The following is a 23,367-nucleotide window of genomic DNA, read 5'->3' as shown; positions in this document are numbered from 1 at the left end:
AAAGGCATCATCTCTTGCCTAACTTCCATGATCTGTTTCTGAAACTGGTATGTTCCGTGTGAACATGCTAGGCAGAAACCTATTTCCCGTATTTTAAATTGGAAAAGTTACAGTGTATTACATATCAACCCCAAACACTCAACCAGGTTCCTTAAATGTACTAAAAACCAGCAAAATTCCTATACATAGGAACCTTTAGGATATAAAATGCTTAAAACATCATTTTCTGATTATCAAACTTTAGATGTAATTGTTAATTAACAGTTGCTTGTGTGCAGTAACTTGGCGTCTCCATGCTGGACACATATAAGCCATGCATATTCGCTGTTGATACACTATTCATGCTGCTTCAGTTTGTAGACAATTTGAATTTCTAACAATTCTGATGTTCTAACAATTGTATTTGAAATGCAGTTTGAGAATCTACTCACATGTTGTTTTAAAATGTGTATCAAGCTTAAATATAAAGCTTTAAAATACTAGCCAAAACTTGTTATTGATATTTGCATGTCTTATGAATACTGGATAATAAAAGGAATGGTCTACCTGGGAGACATTCTTCATTGTATGCCTATAGTGGCAAACCAGATCCAGCAATGTATAAAAAGCAAAATACACAAGTTTATTCCAGGATTAAAAGGTTAATTTGACATTAGAAAATCTTTTACATGCAATTGACTTTGTTAAATATTAAAAGCGAAAATGATCATCAGATGCAGAAAATACATTTCATAAAATTAAATACCTATTCAGGGTAAAAAGTTTTAGCAAATTTTTAATGGAAGACAGCTTCTTTGTCCTGACATCTACCAAAAACCTGCAGTATTTGACTTGTAGTATTTTAATCCCATATTCGGCCATCTTGCTAAATTCTCTTATTCTAATACCTTGTATTTGGGGGTGCGAGTTGTTTTGGATAGATGGTAGATTTGTTTCTTTCCTTCTAAGCCATACAACTTTTAATTTTTCCTGTTTCTTATACTGGGTAGAAACTCTAGTATATGTTGAATAAAAGTAGTTGAAGACCTCGTTCACATTTTGACTTCATTAGACTTAAATGTGAAAAGGAAAACTGTACATTTTTTAGAAAATAGTAGAAGAAAGTATGTTTAAGACCTTAGAGTGGGAAAGATTTCTTAAGATATAAAAAGCACCAGCCATAAATAAGTATATTGATAATTTTTGTCAAAAGTTTTTTATCAAACACCACCATTTACAAGACAGAGGATAAGTGTTCAGAAAATATGAGTAACCCCTATGAATCAATAAAAAGAAGACTAAAATAACCCAGGAGAAAAGTGAGTAAAATATATCAGCAGGCATATTGCAGAAGAGAAAACATGAATGGCCAATACACAGTAAAATGTGTTCAACCTTGCTTGGTATCAAGGAAATGCAAATTGAAACCCCAAATTAGATTCGGTAATCATTAGATTACCGAAAATTTAAGAGGCTTTGAGCTTTCTGTGCAGATGGTCATTATTTGCAGATGACAGTTTTGTTTCTTTCCTCAGAAGAAACGTGATGATAAACAACTAGAACTTGGGAGTATAAATTGGAACAATCACATTAGAAAAAATGAGTTGGCATTAAGTAGAAGTTAAAGTTGCACATGCCTTTCAAGCAACAATTCTGCTTCTAGGAATTTTTCCAGAGCATTCATCCAACCTGCAGGGACTGGGGAGGGGTATCTCATTACCCTAGGCCCTGAGAGATGAGGAGATAGATATCTTGGACACATCTGCAATTCATTTGTGAAACCCTTGCACATATGCATCTTGAGATTTGTAACAGAATGTTTGTAGCAAGCTTTGTTTAATCTTTGGACAGTTCCAAAGTCCATCTGCAGGAAAAAGTATGATATTATTCATAAAACAAATATCATATACAGCAGTGAAAATTAGTGAACTACTACACCTATGCGTATCAACATGAATGAATCCCATGTTAAATGAAGACTGTGTCCTGTAGAGGAGCTTTAACAAAAATCATTCTTTTGATTATAAGAAGCATTAACAATATATACAGGAGAAAGAATTTCCTGTAAGATCTGTTATTGAATTTATGCTACCTTAGGATCTTAAATTTTTTTATAATTGGTTGTTTTAAAACCCACAGCTCATCCAAAGTACTTCTATTGCTTTCCAGAAACAGTACCCAACCTTAAAAATGAAAGTTTATTTTAAAGCCTTCTGTGATGTATTATTGAGATCTATGTAAATATTTAAATGTATATCTTTAATATGCATGGTATTAAACTTGTCACTTTGTACATTTATTTTGTCAGACCTGCTCGTGTGTCTTTGGTGGGCTTTACCTAAACAGCATAACCTCCTGGGGCAAATATACTTTTGGACAATTCTATCTTTTTAACCAATTATTTTATACTCATCTACTTTTAAGCTAATTATTGTAACTATATAGTCTTGGAATTCAGAACGATAGTTTATGAAACAAGCAGCTGTGATCAAAAGTAACTTGGTTGTCTAGGCTTGTTCTTTTTTTCTTTTTTTTTTTCTTTTTTTTGAGACAGAGTCTCGTTCTGTCTCCAGGCTGGAGTGCAGTGGTGCGATCTCGGCTCACTGCAACCTCTGTCTCCCAGATTCAAGCGATTCTCCTGCCTCAGCCTCCCGAGTAGCTGGGACTACAAGTGTGTGCCACCATGCCCAGCTAATTTTTGTGTTTTTTAGTAGAGACGGGGTTTCACCATGTTGGCCAGGATGGTCTCGATCTCTTGACCTCATAATCTGCCAGCCTCAGCCTCCAAAAGTGCTGGGATTATAGGCGTGAGCCACCGCTCCCAGCCTGTCTGGGTTTTTTCTAAACAAGGGTTTTGATTTTTTTTTTTCTCCTTTAGCAATGTATTAAAAAAAAAATACCGTAAATAGTTAATACTTACTTAGGGCTTAGACTCTGAGGGCAGTTTTCTAAAGTCAGACTTTCAGTGTTTTGCCTCTCCTGTTATTGTGAAATATTAGCTTGCCTTCAAATTGAACTTTCAAGGATCATGGTTTTGCTTAACAGTTTGACATTAAGCCAGTTGAATTTGACTGTTTCACTCTCTGCGTTCAGGGTGGATTTCCTCTGCCTGTGGCAGAAAGTGAACTGAATTTAGTGATGGAAATCCTGGTTTCTGCGCCTTGCTGCACGAATACCTGTTGACCTTGGGCAGATAACATGTCCTCTCTTAGTTTTCTCATCTATAACATGGCTTAACACTACTTATTCTGCTTGTCAAACTTGTGTGGAAATCAAATAAAATGATGTCTTCCTTAAAACTCTGAACTACTGAGTTTTATACTAAGATCCTATTCTACATCATTGGTGTACCTTTTCATGATTGGTGTGCTTTTTCTTCCTTCTCCTAACCTCAATAACTGCCAGAAAGAATTTTGGAATAAAGCACTATGGGTTTGTCTTACTCCTTAAACTTGATTTCCTGGTGGTGAATCTGGGTTTATTGCGAGTTACTTTGAGGTGGAAAAATGGAACTTCTGGAGATAACTTTTTTTTATCATTAAGAAATTACAATGATAAAATGAATAGGTAACAGAACAGTTTTTCAGAACCCTTTCTTTTGCTAGATTTTTACTTTTCTTTCCTTTATATACCCCTATAGCAGAATCCCTAGTGTGTTGATTAAGAACATAGGCTTACTGTCAAATTCCCTGGGATGGAATCTAAGTCCACTGTGGCCCTTGAGGAAGTAACTTAACTTCCATTACACCTCAATTTTAAAAATCTGAGATTATAATATTGCTTAGTGTATAGGGTTGCTGTGTGGTTTAAATGAGATAATATATGTAAATTGCTTAGCATAGGGTCTGGTACTTAGAAATGTTCAAAATGTTTTAGTATTGATAATTTCTGAGAATCTGTTTACCCTTCCATTCTTTTAAACTTAAGTGATGGTTTCGTGTTTTCTGATACAGTTTTTCTACTTATGTTTATATTCTATATTCAGAATTTAGTTTTCAGTTTTATTGCAGGCATGAACTAAACTGTAGTTAAATTTTAATATTTAAATATTGCACTTTAATTTTCAGTAAGAAATGGTTAATATCTAAAAATTATTTATTCTAGAGTTTTCAAATTATTAACCAAAATAGCATCATAATATAGGAATTTTTTTGTTTAGAGTTTAAAATCTGAAGTTAAGAAAATTTATGAGGCCTGCCGCTAAAATATAAACAATAAGAGGTCAGGAATTTCTTTTCTGATTTGTTTGTCATTACATCTTCAGTACCCAGAATCGGGCTTAGCAAATAGTGGGTGGTTAGTGGAAGTTTGTGGAATATTATAAATGAATTTTGTGAGCATAGATCCTTATTTCAGGCTTTGGTTTCCTTATTGCATTGTAGCTGTTTTTTCAGTGTGTTTTAAGCTACTTTTAAAGATCTTTTTAAAGACCAGTTGGCAACAGACATTTTTAAGTACACAAAAATAATGAGAAATGCAGTGTGTGTGAAACTTGGTGTGGCCTCCCAGCTCAGTTGAGGCTTGAATGAAGAGATGATGTGCTTATCCCTCCAGCGTGGGCTGAGAAACTACAAGGAGATGTATCATAGCTTAGTTCCTTATTTCAAATGAGAATTCCTACTATAGTGAAATGTACAAACAAAAACAATCTAGTACCACATACAAATAATTTTGTATCTTTGATATAATCATTCTTCCAAAGTTCTTTCTTAATATTTAAGTGGAACTTGGTAAGAATCAGTTGTATTCAGATTCTAACTCTTAAAGAGCCTTAGTCCTGGCTGGGCACAGTGGCTCATGCCTGTAATCCTAACACTTTGGGAGGCCAAGATGAATGGATTGCTTGAGGCCAGGAGTTCAAAACCAGCCTAGCCAACTTGGTGAAACTCTATCTCTACTAAAAATACAAAAAATTAGCCGGGTGTGGTGGCAGGCGCCTGTAGTCCCAGCTACTGGGGGGTCTGAGGCAGGAGAATCACATGAACCTGGGAGGCGGAGGTTGCAGTGAGCCGATATCACCACTGCACTGCAGCCTGGGCAACAAGAGCGAAACTTCGTCTCAAAAAAAAAAAAAGAGAACCTTAATCTCGAGATGTGCAAATTGTCTGTTGTGAATATTCAAATTCATTTTCTTCTGTCATATAATGGGTTTTGTCACCTTTATTTTTTATTGTACAGATTATGGAGTTTTTTCCACAGTTGTTGCTTATTCATGTTGATATTTTCAAAAGATTACCTCTTCTTCTTGCTTCTTCTAAATCTTTCTAGGCCCTTGTCCCTCCCACTGTGTTAAGACCAAAACAAAATTGTCTGGGAGAAACTAATGTTTATCATTTTCTTTATAGTCTTTAGCGAAAGAAGTTAGAATTATCTTAGGCTACTCTGGAATTTCACAACCTTGCTATTAGGAACCCTTTACATCTGCTGAATTCCTTGTTAACTTAAATCATTTCCTCTTTTTCTGGAATTTTGGAATTGGCCGATTTCCTCAAAATTCCTTTGTATACTTTATTCAATAAGTATTCCTGTTTAAATGTAAATTGAATCATGATATATTCTAAATGTATTAGGGAACTTTTGTTTGAGGACTTCCTTTTGTAAAGCCAGTAATTACCTGTTAATTATGTTTTATGTTTGTTTTCTTTTTGGTTGTTAGTGGTAGTTTTTTGTTTTAATTTTTTTTAGATTTGGATTTTCAAATATATGGTCTGCTTAAAACAGGGTATACTTAGAAGTGACTTCTAAAGTCATTTTTAAACTTTCTCTTCTCTGGGTTAAGATGCAGTGATACAAGCAGTAATTTGAGGTTTCCTGTACTGAATATTAAGTTGGTTCTTTTCTAAAAATGAAAACAGCTTCAGTCTCTTTTAGAATGTACCGTAATCTCTACTGAGTAGAGGGGTTGTTAAAGGTAACATTAAATCTCATTACGTTAACTGTACTTTCTTTGTGCCTAAAAGCCGGTTTCACTTTGCCCCCCTTCTTGTGTGCTGCAGCTGGTGGATAGTGAAGTGGTCATGCTTTCTGCGCACTGGGAGAAGAAAAAGACAAGCCTCGTGGAGCTGCAGGAGCAGCTCCAGCAGCTCCCAGCTTTAATCGCAGACTTAGAATCCATGACAGCAAATCTGAGTAAGTCCGATGTTTTCATTCATTACTTTTAGGAATGAAAACAACTTGGGCAGGGTTTGGTGTAATTTCAAAGCTTTTTAGGAACACATGAAATTCTGGGTTAACAGGATTTTTTGGAAAATCATGATTTCTACTTAATTTCATATTTTGATTAGTTGAGCATTTGACAGAAAATGATGTAAAGCGTAGAAATTAGTTCTAACTGTTTCTGCCTCAGGTCAGCTCAGGACACATAATTATAATTATGTTGATCTTAAAATGACTCGGGTTGTCTTTGTTGACATTTGGTCTCTGTTTGAAAGCATACATGTAGAAAATGGATTAGGTGACTTTGTCCTGACTGTAGAATGTATTCCAGAAATTGTTGCTTTTAAAATTTAGATCTGCTAGAACTTCATGTCTTGTAGTGTTTTTTTTTTCTCTTCAAACGGATTAGAGATCAAACAAACCTGGTTAAATGAGAGTACTTGTGCTGGTTGTGGTGGCGTGTGCCTGCAGTTGCAGCTATTCTGGAGACTGAGGCAGGAGAATTGCTTGAGCCCAGAAGTTTGAATCCAGCCTGGGCAACATAGTGAGACCTTGTCTCAAACAACAGCAGCAACAACAACAACAACAACAGTGTAAATCAGGGTACCAGTTTGGCTAAATTTATACTCTGGAAATTTATTTTTTTGGCGTTGTTCATTTGGATGGATTATATTGGTATTCTTTTTTTTCTTGGGTTTGTATTCAGAAAATTGTCTTTTATGTTTGATGATGCCACATCTAAGGATAATACTGTAGCTTACTATTTCCTAATCAAGCTTAAGATCTTAGTAAAGTAGGAGGTAGGAGCTGTCTGTATGAGCTAATAACCTGTTTTAGTCTTTTAGGTGGGAAGCTGAAGATATTCTATTGTCTCCTCCTGTTTTTAATATTGCCTTATTCAAAGCAAAACACAACTGATATACAAGGCAAGTAATTTGCAAGTCATAAAACAGTTTGTTGTATGTGAACAAAATAGATACATAGTATTTGGAGTGCTGTTGCTGATAACAGTAGCTATCGTTTGTTTATAGCACCTACTCTATGTCAGATTATTAGATGCTTTACAATACTATCTGTAATTCTCACAAGAACCCCACAAAAGTAGCTTTTATTATTCCCGATTTACAGATAAACTAAGGCTTGGAGAGGTTGCAACTTGCTCAGGATCATAAAATTTATAAATGCATCTAGGATCCCAACCACATTGATGATATCCTCCATATCAGTATGAGGCAGTAGGATGAGGTGATGAGGCAGCAGGATGGGGGCTCTCAGTAGGTCTCTATGAACTATATTCTTCAAGTCCCCTGGCTGTTGCCATGCCTTTCAGGGTCAGCGTTTTGTTATTTCTGAAGGCAGGGCATGGAAAGGAGATTCTGGGTCTTAGAGAAATGTAAAACGGCTGTCGTTGCCCTCTGCATTGGTTTCCTCTTACCGGTATGGTAACGGTCCTTCCGAAGCCTTGGACATAGCCTTTAAGATGTTTGGAACATTCTTCGTAGCCACTTTCTTTCAGCTCATCTTTCTGTATCTCTTTGAGTCACTTGCTTTTCATTGGTTGTATGCTTCTTTGCAGACATGTTCTCTTATGATAACCTCTTTTATTTCCCCAGCTAAGAGTAAATCTGTTTACAGATGGTTGTTGTTTGCTTAATACCACTCTGCTGATTAAATGCATCTGCCACAATTCTAATTATTTTATTTTATTTTTTTTGAGACGGAGTCTTGTTCTGTCGCCCAGGCTGGAGTGCAGTGGCCGGATCTCAGCTCACTGCAAGCTCCGCCTCCCGGGTTCACGCCATTCTCCGGCCTCAGCCTCCCGAGTAGCTGGGACTACAGGCGCCCGCCACCTCGCCCGGCTAGTTTTTTGTATTTCTTAGTAGAGACGGGGTTTCACCGTGTTAGCCAGGATGGTCTCGATCTCCTGACCTCGTGATCCACCCGTCTCGGCCTCCCAAAGTGCTGGGATTACAGGCTTGAGCCACCGCACCCGGCCAATTCTAATTATTTTCATAGTCAATTCTGTTTAGGAAATGCAGGCTCTATAAATCTTTCATAGAATATAGTGTATGTTCATTCCCAATTAGGATTCTGATATCCTGAAAAAGGTTTGATGTTTAGTGATACATGACCTTATTCTTCAGAAACTGCATTTTGGCTTCTTAAATGCACAAGATAGGCCTTCTAGATGTTCACTTGAATCCTTTCTTTTTTAGTAATCTGAGAACATCTAACACTAAACACAAGTGAAAGCTAAAAGATTATCTGATAACTGTTCTAGTTAGTAACTTCTAAATTAATTTGAGTCATTTTTTTTCCTCTCGTCTGTGTCTAACCGATATTGAGCTCTTTTTAGAGAGGTAGTTCAGGTTTTTTTAGAAGGTGTGTCTGGATGGTGGTTTTTCATATATGTTGCCAATCTGAATTATCTGTTAGCCTTTGGAATGCATACTTCCTTTGGGTTTTAATCTATTGCTGTTATTTGCCTGGTATTTATAATTAGTAATGAATGACTGTGGAAGATAGCATATCAAAACTTGGAATTTTAGAGACCTAGTTAGTGTTTGTTGGTCTAGAATAAGCCCAGAGAGAGATGTCTTAAAATCATGAGGCTTTTAGCTAAGCAATTTAAGCTTTATAGAATCAGTGCTGATGATATTTTTTTTTTTTTTTTTTTTTTTGAGATGGAGTCTCTCTGTTGCCCAGGCTGGAGTGCAGTGGCACAATCTCGGCTCACTGCAAGCTCCGCCTCCCAGGTTCACGCCCTTCTCCTGCCTCAGCCTCCCAAGTAGCTGGGACTACAGGCACCTGCCACCACGCCCGGCTAATTTTTTGTATTTTTTTAGTAGAGATGGGGTTTCACCATGTTAGCCAGGATGGTCTCGATCTCCTGACCTCGTGATCTTCCCGCCTTCGCCTCCCAAAGTTCTGGGATTACAGGTGTGAGCCACTGCGGCCTGCGATGATATTCTTTACAGTAGGAAAATAAACACTTTGAAGCCAAATTTGATGAAGTTGTGTAAACATATATCTGCACCATTAATGTACTTTGTGAATTCATTTTGATGCATTTATGTATCATTCTTAGATTTTGGAAACATTTAGTGTTTTAAATGCTCATTTACTGGGTTTTTTTTTTTTTTTTTGAGCCTCAAAATCTCTCCTATTATCACCCAAATACCTTGACATAATATTACAAGGCTTAAATAGTTAAGCAATAATAAAAAATAAAAACACACTTAGAAGAAAACAGTTAGCGATTTTATTTGGTCACATGGTTCCCCTAACTTCTTTGAACTTGTTGCCCTTTCACTGTCAGATGTAACACCATATCCTGTCAGTCCCTCATTTTCCAGGCTGTTTCACTCTTTTGATTTTACTTTGCTCTCTAGAGGGTCTGCTTTTATTGAAGGGTACAGGTTGTATCTTATGTGAGCAATTTAGACTTTTGATGATGCTTTTAGCTGTGTTATCCCATGGCTTCATTACTATGACTCCTGGTACCTAGCCCCTTGGGAATTGTTAAGTTACAGCAGATGATCCATTCATATTGGTTTCAGTCCAGCTTGCAGAAGCCTATTTAATTGATACTTACTGATAAGGTATGTCATTTTAAAAATAAGTAATAAAGGTATGCTGGGAACTGGAAAACAAGGGCTATGAACTTACAGATCTGAGTTTGGCTCCCAGTCCTACAACTTCCTCACTTTAAGAACTGTGCAGATTTCTCAACGACTCCAAGCTTTAGTCTGCTTGTCTGCAAAATGATGATGAGCATACCTGTCTCATAGGTATTTGGAGGATTAAATGAGATGATAAACATAACCACTTAGCACAGTGCCTGGTACATGCTGGGCATCTGCCACGCACCACACACTGTGTACAGACTCTGGACACACAGCAGTGAACAAGGGTGGGTATCTGCCATCAAGATGTCAACATTCTGATGGGGACCTCTCTAGCCTTTGTGAATTGACAAAACCGTTATTCTGTGACAGGAGGGTTTGGATGGAAGTTATGCAATTTAGCTTGTGCTGCAAAACAGTTTAGAATGCAAAACCACAACATTCAATGTGGTGATATTAGTATTCTGTACATTGAAAGTGTGTAAGCATACAATGGAATGTTTTTATTCTGTGAAAAACCACAGTGCTTTTTAATCATAAAACTGGAAAAATATGTTTGAAAAGTATATACTGAATTCTCTTGAACTTCCACTAGAGGGTAGTATAATCTTATTCCTTTGTTGAAATTCAAAAATGTTAAAGCCTTGTCTTTGAATTCTATTTCTTAGTTTATTTTATATGACCTATTTTAAAAAGACTGTTCCGGCCGGGCGCGGTGGCTCAAGCCTGTAATCCCAGCACTTTGGGAGGCCGAGACGGGCGGATCACGAGGTCAGGAGATCGAGACCATCCTGGCTGACACGGTGAAACCCCGTCTCTACTAAAAAATACAAAAAACTAGCCGGGCGAGGTGGCGGGCGCCTGTAGTCCCCGCTACTCGGGAGGCTGAGGCAGGAGAATGGCGTAAACCCGGGAGGCGGAGCTTGCAGTGAGCCGAGATCTGGCCACTGCACTCCAGCCTGGGCGGCAGAGCGAGACTCCGTCTCAAAAAAAAAAAAAAAAAAAAAGACTGTTCCCTTCATCTAGAACAGAAGATTCTGAGTTTTGTTTTTGTTTTGAAATTTTAATTTTTTTTAGAGACAGAGTCTAACTCTGTTGTCCAGGCTGTAGCACGGTGGTGTGATCATAGCTCACTGTAGCCTCAAACTATTCCTGGACTCAAGCGATCTTCCTGCCTCAACCTCCCAAAGCTCTGGCATTACAGGATTGAACCACTGTACCCAGCCAGAAGATTCTGTTAATTCTTAGGTAACAATTCTTAGATATAAGAGAATTGCAGCCATATACTGAGTTTGTCTTTTTCTTTTGATTTGACCTAGCCTGATATAGTATTATTTTGCTTTCTTCTGTACAGAATTTTAAAGGGCATCTAACAGAGAAATTATCATAGCTCTGTTGGTTTTTCATGAACTGGATTATCGTATGTCCAGGTTCCTTTCTGAGGTTAGACCCTTCGAGAGGCACATTAATTCTCTTAGACATCTTTTAGGCTACTACATAGATCTCATTTGTTCCATAATGGCTTTTGCAAGTTAATGTACCTCTTAAAGTTTCCTTATTCATACCATCGTTATCTTATTACCTTAGTACATAAAAGTGTAATGTAAGCATTTGAAGAGTCTTGTGGTCTTTCAGTACCTGGCCTCTGTGACCTATGGGTTTGCAGCCAAAGGAGATTTCTTTGTTCCATGAGGCTAATTATTTTGTTAGAAAAGAACTCATTAAGTGGGAGATAATTTTACTGTGCTGCTTCATTCTTTATATATTAGTGGTTACACTACAGATAATATGTATTTGAAACAAATGGCACAAAGAAAAATTCCAAACAGAATTGCTTTTCCTCTGGGACGGCCTTCTCACAAAGATTTGTGAAGCTCTTTTTTGCACAGCTGTCAGGCATTCCCAAATGGCTTTTCACAATAAAATTCTACCTATCTCTTCCACTGATCACTAAATGAGACATATGCTGTTGTTATAGTGAGCAAAATGGTGAGACTTGAGCTTCTTGTAAAGGTATATTTGTGTCCATGGAGGCCTGCTAGTATTTTATGTATATGCATCCTGGGTTGGTTACCAAATGTACTCATGTATGCAACTTGTTTTGCAACAGGAAATGAGCAGGCTGTGACAGGAAAATTAAATTTCTGCCAACTTAAATTCAACATAAAATATTCAGAATACACATTATGTATGTACTTGTCATTATTATATGAAGAGCTTTTTTAAGTTTTTAATATAAGAAGGGATGAAAATTTTTTTTAATACCAATTCTTTTATATTTTATTACTGATTTCAAGTCTACTAATGTTAGAGTGGAAAATTTTAATCACTTCTTCTAAGTCACTGATAATGTGACCTGGTTTAATATACTAAAAGGTATCATCATGTTGTTTAATGTTTTCTAAGTTCCTTGCTTATGTTTATTCTTTTACAAAATTTGGCATAATCTCTTAATATTTAAACTAGATGACCATGAATAGATTTGCCTTCTTGGTTATTTTACATGTTAGAGTAATAGAATCATTCTATCACCAGCCATTATTCTTTATTGAATTCAACAGGCGAGTTATTAGGGGATAGCAAAGAAGCAAAAATACAATCTGCACCTTTAAGGCCCTTACTGATTCCTGAGAGGGATGAGAGGACACAACTAGTTGGATGATATCAGTCAGAATGTGAGTCCTGCGTGAGGCTGAAAGGTCTGGGGAAGCACAGAAGAGGAAGGGAGCCCTGTGGGAGGAGGGCAGGCTGCCACTGGCCTAATCCTGAAAAGATAGACCGGGGTTAGGGACAGGCAGAGGCAAGGAGGAGGAGGCACCAACGTGCAGGACTCATCTTGTTTTGCTGTAATATAGAATGTGTGAAGGAAAGAAGTGAAGTAAACACAGTTTGTGGCCAGAGAGCAGTAGGTCTCTGAATGATGAGTTTAACTTGAAAGGGTTCAGGAGCCTGTGAAGCTTTTTAAAGGGAAGAACATAAATATGAATTTGGTGTTAGCAGTCAAATGACCACTGACTATTTCAAGCATTTTTAGTCTAAATTTGTCATTCAGCACAAGAGCATGATGCTGTCCTATTCAGAAGTATGTACAGTGTGTTTCTCATTAGGAATTCCAGGTTGATAAACCACTCACATGTTTTCATCTGGTCCCCACGTTATTAACAAAAGAGTGACTGGGGCAGCAAGTACAATTTGTACCTAGAACAGAATTTCTGTCCATGAGAAATTAATTGGCCTGCCTAGAGATCAACCTCATTTAAGTTCCTGGCCTCATTAGCTCTGTAGTCAACCAACAGAGCTAGAATCTAAATGGAAATTGCCATCTGTCCAGATAAAGATTGAAAAGGTAAAAAGAACATACACATTTTCCAGCATAGAATAATTGTTGGCTCCATTACATAGTTTCTTTTCAGAAAAATCATTTGAAATTTCATTCCTTTTACCAGTAGATCTTAAGTCTAAGAATATAGTCTAGAAAATAACTTATAGGTGTGTAAGTTTGTAAGGTAAAAATGAAAATGTTGTTGACATTTTGATCTAATAGATCCATAGATCTTGTTTACATCATAATCATTACTGGTCAATGAAATTATTAGTTTTAAATGACTTTTATTAAATATAAAACTTAGCTAATCTAAAAATTTTCTCTATTTTTTTTATATTCAAACATTAATTATTTACTAACTGTCAAATATTAAGTTTAGGTACTTTGGCTCATTTAATCCTTTTAACAGCTTTGCAAGATATGTGTTGTTAGCTCTCTCTTCACAGACGAGGTATCACATTGCATCTCATCTGGCAGGAGCAGAGCTGGGTTTTTAAGCTTGTGCTTCAAAGCCTAGCTCTTAACCAGTCCCCCATATGCTAAGCATACATGCGTGATACTGAATGCACCAAGTAGCTTAGAGTTAAATGGAGTCTATATTAAATTTAACTATTCTAGTTTTTATCACTAATCAAAGTGAAACAACCTTTTACATAATCCTATTAGCTATGATAGTCTTTTATACAGTTTAAGACCATGTCAGACTAGTTATAATAGAATGAACTGAGTATTGTTTCTTTAGTGCTGGGAGTACTAGTTCCCAAGCTGAATCTCCTAGTCAGTTTTTCATTTAATAAAACAAAAAACAATGTAGGCTGGGTGTGGTGGCTCACACCTGTAATTCCAGCACTTTGGGAGGCCAGCTCAGGAAGATCACTCAAGCCCAGGAGTTCAAGACCAGCCAGGTCATAGTGAGGCCTCGTCTCTACAAAAAAAAAAATATATATGTAAATGGCAGCACATTGTTTTGCCTGATTCCCCCATATAAACTCTTTATGTACCATTTGTGACATTCTTAAAAAGCTTAAGTATAGTTATTGGCTAAAATTTAGATTTTACATATTGTTTCATTTAAGCGTTCCATAATCACATATAGTAGCTGTTTGATGTGGCCCCTGAAGCTAGGTTCAAAACCACCCTGAACTACATTATTATTAGCCGTTTCCAGATTTACCAGTGGTTTACAGTGGTATATCAGTATGATAAAAGTTAGTACCTAAAATGTCTGAAGAACACTGCTAAACTGCTTGTCACCATATTTTCACTTTTAAATAAAATTTATTCCCCCCCACCATATTCATGTTTTTAAGCCTTATACCCTAGCAGAGGGGAGAGGGAGTTTTTATAAGCACAAATATTTCGTAGAGTTAAAATTCAGGATATTAGAAAGTGTCAAAAAAAAAAAAAAAAAAGAAGGAATAAGACCTACTATTTGATAGCACAGTAGGGTGACTATTGCCAATAATAACTTAACTGTATATTTTAAAATAAAAAATGTAATTGGATTATTTATAACTCAAAGGATAAATACTTGAGAGGAGGATAAAAAGACAAAATGTCAACACTTCTGGATTATCTAACAGCTGTTTGGATCAAACAAAGATTAAAAATAAAATCTTCATTAATAAAAATTCATACTTTAAGAAAATTTTTTTAACTTAATAATTTTTTTCAGTTCCAAGGTCCCATTCAGGAGACCACATTAAATTTAGTCATCTTGCCTTCTTAGGCTCCTTCTGGCTCTGACAGTTTCTCAAACGTTTTTGTTTTTGATGACCATGACAATTTTTTGAGACATGGTGATCAGATATTTTGTAGACTGTCCCTCAGTTGCAAATTGAGTACTTTGTAATATTTTGGGTATCAGTCCTTTATCAGGTATGTTCTACAAAGATTTTCTCCCAGTTTCTGCCTTGTCTTTTCTTTTAAAAATTTTTAAGTTTTTGTGTATTTTTTGCTTTTATTATTATTTTTAATTGACACACAATTGTGTATATTTATAGGGCACAGTGTGATTTTTGATACATGCACACAGTGTGTAATAAATCAAGGTGGTCAGCACATCCATCTCCTCAAACACCATTTTTTTGTGTTGGGAACATTCAAAATCCCCTCTTTTGCTATTTGAACATATACAGTAAATTGTTATACTCTCCATACAGTGCTATAGAATACTAGAACTTATTCTTCCTATCTAGCTGTAATTTTGTATCTGTTAACTTTGGCTACTGCCCACCTCCCCAGCAGCCTCTAGTAAGCACTATTCTACCCTCTACTTCCCTGGGATCAACGTGTTTAGCTTCCACATATGGGTGAAAACATACAGTATTTATCTTTCTGTGCCTGAGTTATTTCACTTAACATACCTTCCTCGAGGCTCATCCGTGTTGCTGCAAATGATAGTACTTAAATCTTTTTTTACAGCTGAATAGTATTCCATTGTTTATATGTAACACATTTTCTTTATCCATTCATCTATTGTTGGATGCTTAGGTTGAATTCATGTCTTGGCTATTGTGTATAGAGCTGCAATGAACATGGGAATGCAGATAACGCTTCCAGATACTGATTTCCTTTCCCTGGGCTGTATTCCCCATAGTAGTGGGACTGCTGGTCATATGGTAGTTCTACTTTTGATTTTTTAAGGAACTTCCATACTGTTTTCCATAATGGCTATACTAATTTAAATTTCCACCAACAGCGTGTGAGAACTCCCCTTTCTCTGCATCCTTGCCAGAACTTGTTGTTTTTGGTCTTTTTGGTAATAACTATTTTTTTTATTATTACTTTTAGGGGGTAAGGGGGTACAAGTGCTTGTTTGTTGTTCGGCTGTATTGCATATTGGAAGAGATTGGGCTTGTAGTGTACCCAATACCCAAATAGTGAACATCGTACCCAATAGGTAGTTTTTCAGTCTTTGTCCCTTCCCACCCTTCCCCCTTTTTGGAGTCCCTAGTGCCTGTTATTTCCATCTGGCAATAGCTATTCTAACTAGGGTGAGATGTTATCTCATTGTGGTTTTGATTTGTATTTCCCTTATAATTAGTGATGTTGAAGATTTTTCCATATACCCGTTGGCCATTCATGTACCTTCTTTTGAGAGATGTCTATTCGATTCATTTGCCCATTTTTTAATAGGATTTTTTTTTTTTTTTAATTTTTTGCTGTTGAATTGTTTGGGTTCCTTGTATAAGAATTTCTTGGAAATTTTAATTAGTAGGGCCCTTATGAAAAACAGTGTGGAGGTTCCTCTGAAACAAAACAAAACGAAAATAGAACTCCATATGGCCAGCAATCCTATATTAGGGATATATTCAAAGGAAAGGATATTAATCCCTTGTGGGATGAGTCGTTTGCAGGTATTTTCTCCCGTTTTGCTGGTTGTCTTTTCAGTCTTGATTTTTTTGTTTTTTCCAGGCAGAAGCTTTTTAGTTTGATGTAATCTAGTTTGTCTATTTTTGCTTTTGTCACTTGTGTCTTTGAAGTCTTCTCCATAAAATCTTTATCCAAACCAATGTTCTGAAATGTTTCCCGTATGTTTTCTTCTAGTAGTTTCATGGTTTCAGCTCTTACATTTAAGTCTTTAATCCATTATGAGGTGATTTTTTTCTAGGGTGAAAGTTAGGGGTCTGGTTTCATTCTTCTGCATATGGATATTCACTTAACCCAGCATCATTTATTGATGAGACCATGTATTTCCCAATGAATGTTCTTTGTGCCTTTGTCAAAAACTGATTGGCTATAAATATGTGGATTTATTTTGGGGTTTTCTGGGTTCTCTGTTCCAGCATGTCTGTTTTTATGCTAGCATCATGCTGTTTTGGTTACTATAGCTTTTTGTAGTATATTTTGAAGTCAGACAATCGAATGCTTCCAGCTTTGTTATTTTTGCTCAGGATTACTCTGGCTATTCAGGGTCTTGTGTGATTCCATATGAGTTTTAGAGTTTTTTTTTCTATTTCTGTGAGGAACGTCATTGGTGTTTTGATAGGGATTGCATTTAATCTGTAGATCACTTTTGGCAGTATCATCATTTTCACAATATTCTTCTAATGCTTGAACATGGGGATGTCTTTTCATTTTTGTGTCTTCTTCAACTTCTTTCATAAGTGTTTTATAGTTTGTCATGTAGAGATCTTTCATCTCCTTGGTCTCAAACTCTTAGGCTCAAGGGATCCTCCTGCCTCAGCCTCCCAAAGTGCTGAGATTACAGGTGTGAGCCACCGCACCTGGCTCATTCTTTCCCTTGGTTAAATTTATTCTTAAGTATTGTAATTTTTTGTAACTATTGTAAATGGGACCGCTTTCTTGATTTCTTGCCCGCTGCAATTTCATCATTGGTGTATAGAAATGCTGCTGATTTTTGTATGTTGGTTTTGTATCCTGCAACTTTACTGAATTTATTTATCAAGTTCTAAAAGTTTTTTTGCTGGCGCTTTTAGAGTTTTCTCTACGTAAGATCATGTCATCTGCAAACGGGCATTTCAACTTCCTCCTTTCCTATTTGGATATCTTTATTTCTTTCTTGTTCCTAATTGCTCTCTCTAGGACTTCCAAAAACAGGCAAACATTTGCATCACAATAAACCTGTAAGTGTCAGTTGAAATTTGAGGAGTTTGTCTCAAACCTAAATGCTATGAAAGCTGGTTTAGAAAGTCATATGAAGCCGGGCGCGGTGGCTCAAGCCTGTAATCCCAGCACTTTGGGAGGCCGAGACGGGCGGATCACAAGGTCAGGAGATCGAGACCATCCTGGCTAACACGGTGAAACCCCGTCTCTACTAAAAAATACAAAAAACTAGCCGGGCGAGGTGGCGGGCGCCTGTAGTCCCAGCTACTCGGGAGGCTGAGGCAGGAGAATGGCGTGAACCCGGGAGGCGGAGCTTGCAGTGAGCTGAGATCCGGCCACTGCACTCCAGCCTGGGCGACAGAGCGAGACTCCGTCTCAAAAAAAAAAAAAAAAAAAAAAAAAAAAAAGAAAGTCATATGAAAAGCTAGTATGTAAATGAAGGAATTATATTGTAGCCGTTTAAATGAACCCAAGACTGGAAGGCCGCAGAGCCAACTTGTTCCTCTTCACTGCTCCCTTCCCCACTGGATCACTGTTACTTCCCGGCTTGGGAATCGTTTCTTGCTGAGCTTTCCCTCATCTGTGTTAGATGACACTCCTTTGAGTTCCTACAGCACCTCACTCTGTCATGCTCTGTTGCCATTGAAATATGTCTCCCCTCTCCTGTAAGCTCCTTGAGCTTCAGGACTATCTTTTTCATCTTTGTATCCCAGTGGCTGTCATATGTCAGTGAATAATAGATAACTAGTTATGAGGCTGTGAGTTCTCAAATGTTTGACCTCAAGAGCTTTTCTTTCATATGAGAAAACAACTAATCCTTGCCCCTACAATCTCAGTTTACTTAGCATCCTATCAATTGGAAATCAGTGTAATGTGAGAGGGATTCAGTTTGGATTCCTGACTGCCCTTCACTGGCCGTGTGGCCCTTCACTAGCTTGCTTGGGCAAGGCACTGTATTTGTTTTTCTAGGCTTTAGTCTTGAATCTTTTCAGTGAAAGGTTTGACTGGGTGATCTTCATGTTCCAATAAAGCTGCAAGGCTCTGTGGCCTAGCAGCAGAGTGGAGTAGTGAAAGACTAGTCACCTGACAGGCAGAGCGAAGTCACTTCCTCACCCAACCACTGAGTAGCCTGGTAACCCATGCTTACTAGGTATTTGTGCATATCTACTGTGCCTTGAAGATTTGTGTATATGATGTGCTGGAGGCAAAACAAATGCTAACGTAATTTAGAAACACAGATATTAAGTTAGTTAAGTATAGGTATAATTAGGTTAGGTTAGGTATAATATATGTTAATTATATTTTGTCTTATTCTTATTATGTGAAAGTTGGTTATTCACATGTGGTATATGGGATCATTAGGATATAGCATTACATTAATCAAGATAATGTTTCTCCGTGTCTTTGTCTTCGTGGTTAATAAGTATTTAGGAAAGTTATTTCTTGATAATGCTTGAAATGTCAAAAAAGATAATTTGAATTATGTTTTAATGTTGGCCAGTATGTTTTCTTTTGCATCGAGAAAGTTTAATAAAAAGTACTTAAAAATGCAAAACAATCTCAACAATGTAAACTTTTACCTTTTTGATACTTTTTGTATTCATCATGATCAAGGATTCTGACTTTCGAAGTTTGTTTATTTTTATATACTTTCAGCTCATTTAGAGGCGAGTTTTGAGGAGGTAGAGAACAACCTGCTGCATCTGGAAGACTTATGTGGGCAGTGTGAATTAGAAAGATGCAAACATATGCAATCCCAGCAACTGGAGAATTACAAGAAAAATAAGAGGTGAGTTTGAAAACTTTGCCACCATATTCATTTTCAGTCTCGAAGTTTTCCATATTACTTTACATGCTACTCTTTAGAAGTCCCGGCTGATAAAAGACAAAGGTTTCAATATAAAACTGATAAATAAGCTTTCCAAAACTTTTTTAAAAAACCATTATCTGTTGCCATCTTTTGGAGATGAGTTATAAAAAGCTCAGGAGAGGGTAAAACATGAATCTCAAATATAAAGATGAAGGAGTGGAGCACAGGGCAAAGTTTTCCAGCAAAATAGGAGCCCTGAGCTAGTTTTCTCCAAGTGGCAAATGACTGGGTTGCTCTTTTCTTTTCTTGCTCTTCTCCTCCATTACTAGAGCAGAAGGGAAGGAACCTGAGCTCAGGCTGTGGAAAGGGGGTGGAGGGCTTCGAATCTCAGCTCAGTCACACACTACTTGTGGGACCTTAGGCAAATTATGTTATCTCTCTTAGCCTCAATGTCACTGGTTTATGATGAGGATAATGATGTACCCCTATCATAGAGTTATGAGGATTAAATGAATTAATTGTTACCTAATTCAGTTAGTGCTTTGTAAATATTAGTTATAATAATAGCTATTATCACTAGGCCAACCTGAACTGGAGATGGAAAAGGAGTCTAAGGGTAATAGCCTGCTAGACTAGCTCTGGCATCCCAAGTCCTACAGTGGCATCTCAGAGATGGAAGGTACAGGGTCGGTATTTCTGAAGTCTGTGGGGAGTCAATCTCAGAGGGCATGAGACAGACTGTTGTCTGTACTGGGCACCTCCAGAACAGAAGCTGGAGGTGGGCTTTGCTAGTTGGGAGGAGGCAGAAGTCATGGGATTGGGTCTGGCTGTGGCCCAAGAGCAGATTTGGTGGGAGAGGGAGATGGATAGGTTGGACAGAGTACACTCTTGGTGTTAGGAGTGCTGATAAGGGGGTTGTTCTGGGTCTAGAATGTGACAATAACAGGAGTGGGTTGCTATCATGGACAGGAGGAACTGGTCACTAATATACCACTCCCCCCACCCCCAAGGAAGCTAATACATGGGTGAGGTGGATTGCTGTATTGATGTTAAAGTCTTCTAGAATGAGGCCAAGGGATGAGACAGAAATGAATAGAAATGAGTATTTTAGAACACAAGTTCTCAATCAGGGTCATATATACTTAGAGCTGGGCACTAAATATTAATGAGCCATAAAAATCTCCTGGGGAGAGTATTTAAAATGGAGTTTCCTGGGCTCCGTCCTTGGGGAGTCCATTCTAAAGTTAATTCCAGTGGAGAAAGTTGAAATGACACCTTATTCCATAAGCCTCTAGAATGGTTTAAATTTAGAATGGTTTTAAACACACCTTCTAGGTGGTTCTGATATGGGTGGCCTGTGGACCATACTTTGAGAGACTGCCGGGCAGAGATGGGAGTTGGGTTGTGTGCAGGCTGTAAATGTAAGAGCTTCAGAAGAGTTCCAGGGAGGCCATGGAACAGATTATTTGCAAAAGGTTGTACATATGTGAATTTTCCAGAGGTTCTTTCTATACATTTCATTTGTCCCACAAAGATTGTAGGAGGGCATGTGGCAGCATAAACAATGGAGTTGTTGGCCAGGCGCAGTGGCTCACGCCTGTAACCCCAGCACTTTGGGAGACTGAGGCGTACGGATCACGAGGTCAGGAGATCAAGACCATCCTGGCTGACACAGTGAAATCTCGTCTCTACTGAAGTTACAAAAAATTAGCCGGATGTGGTGGCGGGCGCCTGTAGTCCCAGCTGCTCGGGAGGCTGAGGCAGGAGCATGGCGTGAACCCGGTGGGCAGAGCTTGCAGTGAGCCACGATTGCATCACTGCACTCCAGCCTGGGCGACAGAGCAAGACTCCATCTCAAAAAAAAAAAAAAAGAATGGAGTTCTTGTCAGAGAAGGGAGTTTTTTTTTTTGTTTTTTGTTTTTTTTTTTTTTTTTTGTGGTAGAGTTTCACTGTTGTTGCCCAGGTTGGAGTGCAATGGCGTGATCTCGGCTCACTGCAACCTCTGCTTACTGGGTTCAAGCATTTCTTCTGTCTTCCGAGTAGCTGGGATTACAGGTGCACACCACCATGCCCAGCTAATTTTTGTATTTTTAGTAGACATGGGGTTTCACCACGTTGGCCAGGCTGGTTTCAAACCTCTGACCTCTGGTGATCCATTAGCCTCAGCCTCCCAAAGTGCTGGGATTACAGGCGTGAGCCACCGCGCCCGGCCTGGAGAAGGGACTTTTGAATGAGTGGGTGCACCTTGTGACCCGGGGCATTTCCAGTCTGATATGTGGGCGTGGGAAAAGAGGAACTTTGCTTAAGAGGAAGGTAGCAGAGGTAGAAATGCTCAGGCTAGTCTTCATTGTTAAATGAAAAGTTAGAGAGACATTCTGTTGTAAAGAAGTTAGGCATGGAAATATGTTTGTAATACAACAAGAGTTTCAAGGAACATGGTAGGAAGGCTTAGAATTTTGAGAGGAAATTTTTGCAGGAGGTTGGACAGCTTGGGTACAGGTCATGTGACCCTAGAAGGTGGTTTTCTTGTCTGTGAAATGGGGATAATAATACAGTACGTTATAAGGTTTTAGGGAATCAGTAAAGTGCTTGGAATAGTGCTTGGCACCAGCAAAGTGCTCTGTCAGTGGCTGCAAGTTCTGACTAACTTGTATTATTAACTCGTGTAGCTATAAAGAGATGGGTATTCTATATATTTAAATAGCCCATTGCTTTTTAGCTACATAATACAAGAATTATATGACTATTGTAATTTTTCTATCAAGATGTGTTGAAATTTAATTGTTGGAAACCTAGTAATACCTTAAGATATTGCAGATTCTGTTCCAGTCCACTGCATTCTGCAGTAAAGCTAGTTACATGATTTTTTTGCTTTCCTAGTGCATATAAAAGTTATGTTTATACTATACTGTATGTAGTCTATTAAATGTGCACTAGCATTGTGTCTTAAAAAACAATGTACATACCTTAATTAAAAATACCTTATTGCTAATGATCATCAGCCTTCAGTCAGTTGTAGTCTTTTTGATGGTGGAGGGTCTTGCCTCTATGGTAATGGCTGCTGACTTATCAGGTGGTGGTTGCTGAAGGTTAAGATGGCTGTAGCAATATCTTAGTTAAAATAGCTTAACAGTGAAGTTTGCTACATCGATGGACTCTTTCTTCCAGGAAAGATTTCTCTGTAGCATGTGTTGCTGTTTGACAGCATTTCACCCATAGTAGAATTACTTCCAACATTGGAATCAATCCTCTCAAACATTACTGCTGCTTTATCAACTAGTTTATGTAACATTCTATGTCCTTTCTTGTCATTTCAACAATGTTCACAGCATCTTCACCAGGAGTAGATTTCTTCTCAAGAAACCACTTCCTTTGCTCATCCATAGGAAGTAACTCCTCATCTGTTTAAGTTGGATCACGAGATTGCAGTAATTCAAGCATATCTTCAGGCTTTGCTTCTAATTCTAGTTCTCTTGCTATTGCTACCACATCTGTAGTTACTTCCTTCACAGAAATCTTGAACCTCTCAAAGTCATCCATGAGGGTTGGAATCCACTTCTTCAAAATTATTGCTAATGTTTGATATTTTGACCTCCTACCATTAATTATGAATGTTCTTAATGCCATCTGGAATAGTTAACCCTTTCCAGAGGTTTTCAGTTGACCTAGATCCATTGAAGGAATCATTATCTACAGCTGCTATAGCCTTACAAAATGTATTTCTTAAATAATAAGACTTGAAAGTTGAAATGACTCCTTATTCCACAGGCTGCAGAATCAATGTTGTGTTCCTAACAATGAAACAACATTGATCTATTTGTTCATCTCCGTGAGGGCTCTTGGGTGACCAGGTGCATTGTCAATGAGCAATATTATTTGGAAAGGATTTTTTTTTTTTTTTT

The 23,367-nt window shown here is 37.7% G+C and overlaps 1 protein-coding gene across 5 annotated transcripts in view; it reads left to right on the top strand.

The window, feature by feature from the left end:
* The window catches only part of DTNBP1 (dystrobrevin binding protein 1), a 150,354-nt gene that overhangs the window by 34,604 nt on the left and 92,383 nt on the right, over positions 1-23,367 (top strand). For all 5 annotated transcript variants that reach the window (XM_025384369.1, XM_025384372.1, XM_025384371.1 and 2 more), the window contains 2 exons: positions 5,976-6,108; positions 19,312-19,444. In XM_025384369.1, the coding sequence (XP_025240154.1) occupies positions 5,976-6,108; positions 19,312-19,444 (266 nt within the window). The remainder of the gene's footprint in view (positions 1-5,975; positions 6,109-19,311; positions 19,445-23,367) is intronic.

This window comes from Theropithecus gelada, chromosome 4, assembly GCF_003255815.1.
Source record: "Theropithecus gelada isolate Dixy chromosome 4, Tgel_1.0, whole genome shotgun sequence".
In the NCBI taxonomy this organism is placed as follows: Eukaryota; Metazoa; Chordata; class Mammalia; order Primates; family Cercopithecidae; genus Theropithecus; species Theropithecus gelada.
The sequence above is the reverse complement of the archived record's forward strand: the minus strand, read 5'-3'. Positions and strand labels throughout refer to the sequence as shown.